Source organism: Mugil cephalus, chromosome 15 (genome assembly GCF_022458985.1).
Source record: "Mugil cephalus isolate CIBA_MC_2020 chromosome 15, CIBA_Mcephalus_1.1, whole genome shotgun sequence".
Taxonomy (NCBI): Eukaryota; Metazoa; Chordata; class Actinopteri; order Mugiliformes; family Mugilidae; genus Mugil; species Mugil cephalus.
Genome location: NC_061784.1, coordinates 3,860,831 through 3,873,627, shown reverse-complemented (window position 1 = coordinate 3,873,627; position 12,797 = coordinate 3,860,831). Strand labels below are relative to the sequence as shown.

Sequence of the window (12,797 nt, the reverse complement as noted above, 5' to 3'; positions counted from 1 at the left end):
ATGGAAATGTGTTGAGATGGTCGACACAGAGCTGTGAACCTTCCACATACAGTTGGTGGCCCAGGATATAGGTTTGGATGTATGGTGACGTAGTTATTGGCTGTATATGCTCCATTGTTGGAGGATACAATGAAATCTTGGTGTAAAATGGACTGACTGGATTGCCCTCAGGCCTGTGCTTTCGTGTTGTATGAAATAGTATATTTTGAAATGCTATGGAAGAGGATATGTTGTTGGAGAACATCAGGTGCAGAGTCTTTTATTTCGGAACCAGATTCTGAACAGGTTAGTGGAATTTAAAGCTCCATACAGGTGGTTGGGAAGCTGATAACAGATGTAAACACACTGAAAATGTAATATCCCCTTGCGGGTAAAGACCCTGTTGTGGCGATGCTGAAACTAGTTTCTCCAGTAATTAAAGTGTGTAGGATGCTTTTCAAACTTTTTGTAAATTAACCTCTCTTCTTGTTGGCTATAGTTAATTACTCTCCGTGTGGATGATAATGTAGTTTGGGACACCATGCTCAGACATCTTATATTTCCCATTTCAGTACAGATCTTGGCTACGATACTGGAGCAGGTGGAAAGAATCACTGGCCTGAGGCTGATGTGGAGCTAACTTGTGTCATGGGTACATGCAACATTGTCCTCCATAAGATAGATCCCACGGTTTGTGTTTTTACGGCACTCTTGAGACAGTGGCGCACACAGCCAGACTGCATCAGTAGAACAGGTTTCTGTTGAGCTAGAGTTACACAGCAGATTGTTCCTTAGATCTTGTGACCATTTCTCTACAAGCTGGGTGAGCTGTGACCCCAGCAAGTGGTCCCACAGGCCAGAGTGAGTGCTACAGGGCTGGAAGCAGATGGCCCTCCTGATGCCACACTGACTCACAGATTGGCTTTAATTGCCAAGGCTGATCATTAGCCCAATGGGTCTGCGGAGGCCGGGGCACTCCATGAGTCGCAGGCCTTAAAATAGGGCCTGATGATGAGCACTGTGATCTCATACACTTGAACAGCCATGCACAATGCGTCTTGTACACACTCACACCTCAGACACACACAGACATAAAACTGACACAAAGGCTCTTCGATGCTGCGTGCGAACGCAAAGGAGGTGGACCGACTACCGGGGCCCTCTGCTTTCTTGTCTGCCTCTCTGACTCATTGTCTCCACAGCAGTGCTGACTGCACATGCATACACACCATAACGCATGCAGACTCTCTGAGCTCCCCGGGCCCTGACTCCATTCCCAGAGACAGCAGCGCGTGTGTGTATGTGTGCGTTGCTGTGACATCAGTGGACAGCACTGTATGTCACACCCTGTCTACTTCTGTGAGTGCAGTCATAAAGCCGGACTGCTCCCAGACCAGCTTTGTTCTCCATTAGCCACTCTGTTTTAGTGCTTTCCTGTCAGAGGAAGTCACTATCGGATTGATTCAACAGGTGTAGCAACCCTTCACCAACATGTCCCTCTGCACTTAACCGGGGGATCAGTGTTTTTTGCTGTGTTTGTCTGTTAGTTTTGTTTATCTTTTTCTTGTGTGGTTTAACTTGTCTGTGTAAATAATGTGCGTAGCGCAGACAGATCACATTGCATGCTCACATGCACTTAGGTCACATGCACATGCACGTGCATCTCTACGGGTGTGCGAGCCTGTCTCTGCAAAAACCAGCCACTGCACTCTTACACAGGCAGTTCTGAAAGGCTTACTATTTCCTGAAAGTGGAAGAGAACGCTCACCTCATTTGCCCAGGCCTTAACGCACCCTTGGACAGCAGGCACATCCTCACGCACAGAAGCAGGCAAACAGTCTGCCATGGAGACCCACAGTCTAGGTTCCTGTGGTGGGGAAGATGAGCTGCTGTAAGAGGCAGAGTGGCAACGCTAAAACTCATTATGTCTCGGCTGTTGAGCTGCTGGTCTAGAAATGAAACTGGAGCTGTCCTGCCTCGTACATGGCTGCCACCTTTGGACACTGCTGGAGACCAGCAACAGAGCTGGAAAGGCGCAGAGACATGGAAGTAAGCAGAAGAGTACAATATGTGTGCCTGAGAGACCATGCTCTCTGTCTGCTGCCTGTTGTTTTGATGCCACCCACTGTCTGAGAGCTCCAAACCAAGTGAGTAGGGTACTTGCTAGGACTCCACACCGCTGCCCCCTCCTTTCCCTCTATCCTTCCATCCTTCCCTCCTGCTGACTGTGCTAATAGCTCTCCAGTTGCACAGCTCTGCTCTTTTCCTAGTGGATGGACATATACATGCATACTCATAATTGTAGGATACAGCCCTCTGCATACCTTCACTGAGTATGGAAAAAACTGTTTGCAGCTCCAGTGATCAAGTGGAAGCAGTGCTATTTTTGGGTCACGCCACATTTTACCCTACTTGCCCCTGGTATCTGAAGCAGCACTTGATTGTGTAACTAGAGTGCATGGAACTGGCTAAAATATAATGAAATCTGTTTAGCGCTTGGTTTAAAATCATACTCACGAAATAGCATTTAGAAAGCTGCCTTTTCTGGTAATTGTTTGTACTATTACTAATATTAATACATTTGTTAAAACATTTTACTTTGAAAAAGAACCATCCATGCAAATCACTCTAATTTGCTTTGCAGGGATGATCAGCGCAAATCCAGCAACACATATTTATCTTGGATGGTAAAATGACACTTAATGCACTCTCTTTCATTTGAGAAAACCTGAAATTACCCCCCTTCATCATTCATCTGTCTGGTCCACTACCACCCTCAGAACTGGGAGATGGGCATTAAAATGCATAAAAAATTAAGGCTGTTTACTTGGACACTAATGAGAGGAGGCTTAAGTAGTCTAGTTTAATTAGTATGATTGGCTCCATGGGGACCACACGGGCACGGCCATAACAACTGATTCAGTCTAAGCTCGCAGGACCTTTTCATACTCTCCCAGTCTCAGAACTGATGTCAGAGGAGATTGGACTGCAGAGACATGTTGCCTTTACTGATCCCAGGTTGGAAAGGAACACTGCAGTTAAATGCACTGAAGCAGACCATTACATAAGCACCACTGCAAGGTCAGACATCTGTGTCCTCCCTGTCTGTCTCTCTCTATTTAAGTCACCATCATAAACTGCCTCAGTATTAAGGTTGTGAACCAAACCTCTTGTCTTATTCTCAAAGCACTGTCACAATTTCCACAACCAAATGGACTTAAATGTTTCAGCCTTATCTGTTCTGGCAGATTTCCCTTCTCTTTTTGAAAATGCCTTTTTTTCTGTTCCTTATTGTTTCTCTCCCCTTTCCTCTATCTCCAACCCCTGCATGTGTGTGAGCGGCTGAGTAATAGTGAGGCATGTGTGGAAGTGGAATGTGTTTATATCAGTTCTGTAGCATAGGAACTGTTTCCTTTATACTGAAGTGCATGGGAAGGAGTACAAAGAAGAGGTCGAAAGTGTGGCTACACTTCAATAAAGAGCCTAGTTTGTCCTCTTTGATGCTATGCTGCCACGCACTTCAGCTACAAAGAAACAGCTCTCTTGTCACTGAGAACTAAAGAAAAAGACACTGCGCTTTTCCTGAGCTCACAGTGTCCAGCTGTCTGAAAAGTACTTTTGTTGCCTCTAATTTATGATTGATGCATTAGTGCTAAAGATGCGTAGGGCATGTATACATGTGTGAGAAGGCAATCTGCAGTTTATTATGCTGTTTTGGACAGACAACTTGGTGAGTATGGAGACTGCTCTTCAGCTCAAGGGGCTTTAGGTTGAGTCCCCTCATAAGCAAGGATCCGCCCTACTGAAGTGTGCTTCAGCAAATCCTTTAGTCCCTACTTGCCCCGGCCCCTTGCACCTTTGACCTTCTTGTGAAGGTGGTTGAATGTCCCCACAAGACACACATTATATGTTTACTGCCTGGAAGCTCCTGATGACGTGCTGCTCTCCTGAGCACCCTGAAGCCATGGATTCCAAACACACTGTCTTCTGAATGATGTCCTATATTTCTGGTTCCAGTTGCTCAGATGGTCTGATTTGATGTGTCAAACTAATTTTTGTAACACATTTTTGAAGTATAGAGGGATAAAGCAGTTCGACTACACATAGGATGTTTTTCCGTGTACTTGGTGAAATTTGACCATAGAGTATCTCCTTCCAGGTCTCATTATTTGCTGAAAGGTATAAGATACGTGTGCAATTACCACCATAAAGCCGGGCTCTGCTGAGCTCTGGACCCACTGCACTTCTGTGATTGACTTTTTCTCTCTCCAATCAGGAGCCACAAGGTCGCAATGGCAAAGGATCAGCACCAAATAGTTTCATTACATACAGAAAGTGTCAGCCTTGGTTTATGGAAAAAAAAAAACCCACACACACATATCCAACACATACCAACCCACTCATATGTACATGCATCAGAGACCACTCAGACCTTACTATACAGAAACAGAAACTTGATGTTTTTTTATACTATGCAGAGACTGGGTTCTTATTCTTGTAAAGCCTGTGTGCCAGCTCTAAATATTATAACACATTGTTTACGACCAGTATTACTGCATCTGTACCTTATTTTCAAGGCAAAAGCTCTTAACTTGGTTTGTTCATGGTATGATGACATAATGTGGTCAGATTTTATGGAAAATGATAAATGTAGTTGAGAAGTTGGCATAATGCTCGCCAACATGTCAATCCATTTTACTGGGATGCTGTAGTTTTATCTGTGGCGTGTACAAAATTGCACAGCACATGTTTTCCACTACATTTCTAGAGGGCTTAAGAGCTGTCTTTGTACTGCTGCTGGTGGGTGAAGGATTTGAAACACTGGCTTTTAAGGTATTTGAAGGGTTTTCACATTGTTTTGGACCATTGTCATTTACAATATTTAAAGATAGATGGTAAAATATATCATACTTATTGCACTCCACTGCACAACAGTGTATTTGGTTCACACAAAAATAGAATGAACGTGTTTTGTAGCACAGAAACGCAATGTATGACTCAGAGTTCAGCGAAATACAGTATATGACATGACAGTTGAGCTGTATCCCCAGCATTCATTTGTGGAGTCTCTGTTCCCACAAATTGTTGACTGGATGTTTATGCTTATCTCAGTCGTTAGCAGTCGCAGGTTACCTAACACTAGCTGTAGCTGCGCACACTTTACGGAGGATGCTCTGTATTGCATCATGGAAACGGTGAAGAAAACAATTTGACAGATCTGATTCAGGACAGAAACAGATGATAATCGTGAACAACCACCAGGCCTACTTAAACAGCTCCACTGGTTATCGTAATTTAGTACATGTATCTCTGTAGCCAGGTTAGTTTATTTAACTCTCTCAATCGTGTTTGTTGATATCCACGTAAGTTGCTTCATAGCAACCATTTTTTGTACTTGGCCTTACGCATGGCTTTCAACATATTTATCCGAGCCTGTGTTTGTGACTTCCATCCAGAGTTGATAGTGTAAAGAAATGTCTGTTTGATTAGACTGGTACCTGGTGAGTGCCAGACACACACTCCTCCAAACACTGATTATTAATTGGCACGTTCCTGTTCCTAGCTTACCTTCTCAATCTGAAGTCAAACCATTCCTCCAGTGTTTGTTGTTGTTTTATTGTCGCTGATCTTTTCTCATATGTTATAAAACTGCGTACATTCAATTTACTTAATCACATCTGCAAAGCCACTTAGCCACTGCTTGGTACTTCCCATAGTAGGGAAAATCCTGCCTCCCTCAGCCTCAAACCAATTGCATTTTGACAGCTCATAATTCCAGTCATAATTTGAGCCCTTTAGTCCATTTTGATTACAGGAGGACATGCCAAAACAACAAAGGAATAAATTATTAGTATGGAGCGTCCTCGTGTAAGTGCTCAATTACCTGTTTAATTGTTTCACTATTTCTGTCATCTCTGCTCTAGCCATTTGGTTTCAAACACATCTCTTGGCATCCCGTTCTCTGTGCGACCTTTGCGGCGCATGCACCGAATCCAAACACTGAGACAAACCAGACGTACGCACAGTGAGATTAATTTGAATGATTGACAAGCAACCCAGCTCTGTTAATCAAGTTATGCTTACTCTGATTAAGACCTTAATGTGAGTAAGATAACCTGGTTAAGGTGTTTACATGAGAGTTGCAATAATATGCGTATTGCATTAGTCTGGTTATAATTGAATTATTGGCGTGCATGTGAATGCTCTTTCTCTCTCTGGCTCATTTCCAGACACCAGCCTCTGTATTTTATGTGCGTGCAAATCTCTGTGTGTACTGTAGGTCTCCGCTGATCAGAGGAGAGGTGAGACATGAGCATGTGTGCAGTAGTTCATATGAAAGCCACCTGGCTCTCTCTAGCTCTGTGATTTATGCCTTTGATAACAACCCAGAGATGCTTTCAACAACAACAAAGTAGCGCTGAAGGATGACAACAATAGGACACTTGTCAGTCTGGAGATGAAAAGATGTCTTTCTAGGTGGCTGTCTCTTTTGTAACTTTGATAAATATTTTCTTTCTTTTGTTTTGTTTATTTGTCTCTATGTGTTTCTCCGTATCTTATCAAAGGTTATTGATGAAGCAAAATGTGAAGTGGAGTCAGTTTCCCATCTCTGACAGAATGCCTCGCTCATCCTGTGAGAAGGCAGTGTGCTTCACTGAGTCTGCCACGACTCCTCAACAGACTTATTTCCGCTGGCTTGTCCTACTTAATGTCAAAGGGAGTCTGGAAGAAACACTTCTTATGAGATCTTATATTTTGCTTACATTTTACACATAGAATTCACTCTGAAAAATTACAATCGTGAGGCACAGAAATGTGCCTCACGATTGTAATTTTAAAAAGAAATGTGTATGAACTACTCATTTAATCTTTAAGAATATTTAATAAATACTCAAATGAGGACAATGCAAAATCAAAATAAAATTTAAGAAGTTAAATACCTTATGGATATTGCAGTTTTCTATTGCATTTCTATTTTCAGTGATCTATTTACAGACTACATTTTAGTTTTTAAATGGAAAAATTGAAATTATTTCCTAATATATGATGCCTTTAAAAGTTGTGCAGTTTCATCTGCCCGGCTACCGTAACAAAAAAAAATTTTAAAACTTCTGAACAATGAACTTGGAGATAGATCACTCTTCAAAATACATACATAAAACAGCAGTTTGAGCTGTATACCTATTATATATATATTCTTCACAACATCTAATACTGTCACCTAAGAATATATGCTTTTATTTCCTGCAAGGGGTTCGGGATCGAACACCAGCGTCCTGGTCTTATGCCTCCTTCTATTTCTCATTATCCATTTTTCTTCCTCTCCTACTCATGTGTCTGCTGTTATTCTCTGTTCATCTGTCTCACTCATCATTGCTCTTTGCTGTTCATCTGTCTCACTCCTTCCATTTCCCCCCAAAATCGACTGTAGCTGCGGGCTGAAAACGTTGTTCTCCAGTTTCTCTCCTGAACCGAGCCACTGTGTTAAGCAGCTTAGCATAAAATATCTGCTAGCCACCAAGCTAACCTTCATTAACTACATTCCAATTCAAATTTTAATAAGGCCCCATTGTATTTGATAATTTTCTATAATCTAAGGTCTAGTTAAACCTCATAAAATGTACACCTTTTGAGATCACTGGAGCTGCGCTTTTAGTGTAGTTCAAGGCCCCATTAGTTTTCAGCTTCACATATTTTAAAATTTGATCAGATCTATATGGCCTCATGTGGCCTCCGTATCCACTGTCGCTGGGCTCTTCCTGTGCATTAGACAGTTGACAGTCTTCTTATAGCAGAAATGAGGGGAGTGCTCTGTGACTGATGGAGCTCCTTTGTCAATGACAGGGGAGCTGCTGCTGGCAGTTTTGGGCCAAAGAACAGTACAGATTACATTAACATCAGTCAAGTTGTCGTCAGACTAGTAGGACATAAATAGGACCTTATTGATGCATAATGCAACAACTTTTCATTGCGATGTTGTCTGAGTAATAGGATGAGAAAGATAGTCTGTGGCTAGAAAGGCTGTATGCCAAAAAGATCTTTGGGGATGTATCAGAAATAGAGCATTGGAATAAAGGTTTAAGGCTTTATTTGCAGAAGATAGGATCAAGTTTAAGTTCAGTCATCTGAGTTGATAATTTGGTAAAATCTTGCAATTACAGATCACCTTGAGATCATGTTGACCAAAAGACCTCAACAGTTGTCGAAAGAGAGGCTACAATTAAGTTTGACCAACCACGCTGCCTCCTTTTCTCTACTTTCCTGAATATCATATTGCTTTTAAAGCTGCTTTCACAGTTTTGTAATAGAGAAAACTAAGCTTTTTGACCCAGTATGGCACAAGCAAAAATCCCCAGGAAACCTTGACAAAAAAATTGCTCTGTGCTGTTTGATCACTACTGACACTGCCCCTACTGTGTCTCTCCTCCTACTTCAGTACAGTGAAGTTCACAGAGACTCATAAAATACAGGTGCGGGTAGGAAAAGAGCCAGCATGCGCCTAAGAAAAATGCTGCTATACAGACATAAAGCTCCAGCATGTGTTATGTACGGTTAGAAAATATAGCTTTATGAGCTCTGGATCTACGTTTTGCCCATTTAGCATGGAGCAGGTGATGCAGTTCAGTTTGCCAAGTTGCTTTAGCTGAAAGTTTATTAAAGTTGGATGATCAAGTTAATGTCAAATTTGGAAAAGCAGCAAACAAATCAACTTCAACTTGAATAGTTGCTATATATACATTTGTATATAGAATTTTTAAAAGCCATTATTCAGCAAAATGTTTGCGTTCAGAAAATGTAATTATTTTCTTGGAGAGACGGTCCTCGTCGTTCTTTAGGTCTAATCTTTCTTCCTTTCTGAGGAAGGCTGAATTTCTGCGTTGCAGGCTCGACGAGAGAAAGCTGAGGACAGTTCCCCGGAGTCCGGACACCAAGGCCCCCGGGCCTCCACAGCTCATAAACAGATGTGTCCTTGTCCCCAGCCAAGCGCAGCCACTCAAGTGGCAAAGCAGGGGCCCAATAATTGTGAAGAATTGAAAGCTAAATATTGGCTTTATCTCCTCAGTAATAAAAGGGCCATGAAATTGATTTAATGCTGCAGCGCTTCTCTTGGGTGGCTTCTTACAGCGTGAGCACAAAACAATGAGCAGCAGCCATCTATTAATTAACCCACCTAATCCTGCAAAGTTAATCTCTCACCACAACTTTGCCCGCAACTAACTTCCAAGCCACTGGGTCTATTGGGGGTGTCATGACAATGGCAGTGAGGGGAAGATAGATTCAGCACTTAGGAAAAGAGAGAGGGAGTAAGAGGTGGAGTGTGCTGCATGGAACACTGTTCTGCACAGCAACCGTGGGGACACTAAGTGGAAATGCAGGGGTGCATGGCCATCATTAGCATAGTATCAGAGTTGATTTGTGTTTTTATGAAAAGAGGCGGAGAATATAATTTGAGCCGCTAGAATCGGTTGCTGGCGTGGTGCTGCCGCAGTCGCATACGTGGTTGATTTCAGTTGCATTTTTGTCAAATTCTTTTTCTCCTGTCCCCATGCTACACCGGTCCCTTATTGTCTCCTGAGCTGTTAGGTAGTTGGTGGAAAAGTGGCGTTTCTTTCTCTTCTTCACCTGCCTGCCAGTCGCAGCATGGTGGCACCTCACACCCAACACTCGCATTCATGGTCATATTGTGTCGACAGAGTTGTGAATTACCTCCTTCTCAGCCTGCTGATGAAAAGCTATGTGTTTTTCTCTTTGGCTGCGGCTCATCTGACCCTGCCCTCTCACCTCCTCCCCCCGTCCCCCGTCTCATCAGTCTTTTGTGCGAGCCCCTCTTCGAGGAATAGCAGTACAAGGCTGGCTCGGAAAATAGGTCACCCGCTGGTGCTCCTCTCACCTCCACAGCATTCAAAAAATAATCCTCTAAGGTGTCCTGTGCCATTTTGTAATGTCTAAACCACAGTGCACACATTCACACACATCCTGCTGAAAAAAGCAAGAAAAAACTCGCAATTGGGGGAATTTGGAGATCATTTTTTTGCTAGTGAGGAAAGCATTTCCTATGGAGATAATTTTAGGTGGCTGATTAGGCATAGACGGTGTTGAGCCCAGAGTGAGGAATCTCATCACCACTACTAATGACATGCCATTCCTGTGCTGAGAGAAGAGCCCAAGCCCTGGGCATGGACTCGCCTCTGTCAGCCACCTCTAGCTACTGTGTTCATTAAGGCCAACAATGTAATTACAATTCACAGATACTGCGTTGGCTTAATTACAGTCTGATTATTAGCCTGATATTTGTTGGAATAATCAGACCCTTAAAAAGTGAATTTATATTTGCATGGAATTAAAGCCTGTGTTTTATTAGTGTACCATAAACCGACAATTTGGACAGATTTATTAACGTCTATGTTGATATACATAATATATCTACGAAGTTCAAGTGCTATAAATATTTGCACAGGAGTATTTACATAGACGGAAACAAGAGACTTATCCAGTCTACACATAATCTTGCAGACGGAGGTCTCTCCTGACTGGCAAATCATCCAACAGATGAGGCCATCTGATTGTGGGAAATGTTTTTTTTTTCATCCTTACATACAGTATATCTTCCACCTCACACCACAAAAAAAAATATGGAATTTATTACACTGGATTATTCTGATTCTATAGAAATTGAAAGTAATTGGGAGCGCTCCTGAACAAAATGCAGAGATAGTCCCCAGAGGTAGGGCTATTATGCCCATGTCTATGCAGCTCAGAAGTGGCTATAATCTTTCATCCAAAGCATGTGACATAAACACCCCCAGAGCCAAATTCATTCCCTAATATAATCAGGGACTTAGTGAATTGCCAAAGTCAGTTTACTTACAGTTTAAGACTGTAGATGAATACAAATTTACACCTTCTCTTTTAGAGATTTACTGAAATCTATTGTGAAAATCTTTAGAGGAAGAGTTTATAATGATACATTTCTAGGGTTCTGAGCTAATTTATATACTATTCTCTATATCTATTTTCAGTATCGTCCTTGTGCTTGCGTTGCGTAACAAAGCCTATTTTAACATATACTCCAGGTTGTGTTTTCAAAAGGGGCGTGATATCAGCCCGTTTTAAACATCTGTACCTTTTCTTCTTAATGTTCGGGGTTGCTCGTGGCTATCGTTCACATTCTCTCCTTGGATCAGTGGGTCTGCAGGGTTTTGAATATCACAGTGGGTTCTGGAGGAGTCTGCTGATAGATGTCGCCCTGACATGAGCCCCTGTCTCTGACAGCTATAGTTTTATCCCGTAGCTCAGCGTTGGTATCAACATTCTCCTGTAGCTTTGGGACGTGCTCATCCATGTGCATGAAGTGATGCGCGTGTGTATGTGTGTGTATGTGCCTGCAGGCTTCCCAGCGACAGCATATGGACCGGTGGCGGCAGCGGCAGTAGCAGCAGCGCGTGGCTCAGGTAGGGGGGCCCGTGGAAGAGGCGGCTACTTGGCGTACCCACAGAGCACAGGGCCAGGTAAACGCTCTGTCCATGTTCTGTGTGGCTGCTGCTCTCTTCAACTTCTCCTGCTCTGCTTCTCTCCATAGACATAGTCCCCCGAGCCCCCGACACACTGGGCCACATTTTTAGCTTAGATTGACATATAGTTCAGACACTATTTGTAGATCATTCTTATGGATTTTAAACGTTCTTAAAGGCATATTCTGCAGTTAAAGACCCGTTTAGGTACATCCTCGAGGCATCAGCAACACAAAATTATTATGCTCCGAAATAATAAAAAGGGAACTAAAAAATGACAGATGGGATGAAGGCAAATTCAGACACGTTTTAATCTGAATTTCACCCCCCAAAAATGTATCTCCTCTTTACTTTGCAGCCTATGGAGACAGTAAAATCTTCCTACAAGAAAAGGGAACACGACCTCAGTAATATCTGTGGTCTGAAATATCTGTACTTTAAGCTTGTCAGGATCCTTGGCATTAAAAAGATATGATTGCGCGTACTGTACCAGGCCCTAACGATCATAAATCACATGCAAGAATCTAAAAGTAGCCGACAGTGAGCCAAATCAAGAAGCCTTTCCTTGACATCTCCGTGCAGCAAATGTTTCCAAGTACAACAAAATATTAATAGTATATGTTTGTAAGTTCTACTAATAACTTGTAAAAACAGCAAAAATTAATGTTTTCTTTGCCAGAGGAATGCTCATTATATTTAGTATAGAGTATATAATGGTAGATTGTCTCTTCAAATAGTAGAAAGTGAGTAGAAAGCGATGAAGTTCAGGCCAATCCGTGTTAAAGTCATGTTTTCATCTTTTTCTACATCTCTTCTTTACTCTCATACAGCCCAGATACTATTGTAATCACTGTCATACCGTTGCCACACAAATACGAGCTTATTCTGTTGTTGCTGTATTTGTAAATACAGATGTTCAAAAAAATCGAAAGGAAGTGTTAGTCAGTGTGCAGTATGTCAGCAGCAATCGACTTAAAATACACACCCGTCTGTAAAGCACAGAAACAGTAAAACTTCCTATTCACGCTCAGATAAAAACCTACCAGAAGATTTGTACCAAAGGCAGGATGCAAGTTTCTTTCTGTCTTAAATAGCATTGATCATCTTGTCGGCTTCGTTTAGACGTCCTGCTTTCCCCTCCTTCCAACTGTAGATCATTCAATAGTTGTCAATAATAGCTTCCTTGACTGAGCACACAGTCACCCAGCTTTAGGAAAGAGAGCCTTTCCTCATCAGACATACTATTAGATGCTTGTTGGAGAAAATGTGTTTTAATTGTAGCTTAGACGCTGTCTAGTTTGTGCA

General features: G+C 42.3%; 1 protein-coding gene across 12 annotated transcripts in view; it reads left to right on the top strand.

The window, feature by feature from the left end:
* The window catches only part of msi2b (musashi RNA-binding protein 2b), a 235,939-nt gene that overhangs the window by 200,721 nt on the left and 22,421 nt on the right, over positions 1–12,797 (top strand). For 6 of the 12 annotated variants that reach the window (XM_047606664.1, XM_047606661.1, XM_047606663.1 and 3 more), the window contains exon 11: positions 11,370–11,489. The exons of 2 other annotated variants lie outside the window; for them this stretch is intronic. In XM_047606664.1, coding sequence (XP_047462620.1) covers positions 11,370–11,489 — 120 coding nt within the window. The remainder of the gene's footprint in view (positions 1–11,369; positions 11,490–12,797) is intronic. 4 more of the 12 variants (XM_047606665.1, XM_047606671.1, XM_047606666.1 and 1 more) reach the window with 1 other exon arrangement.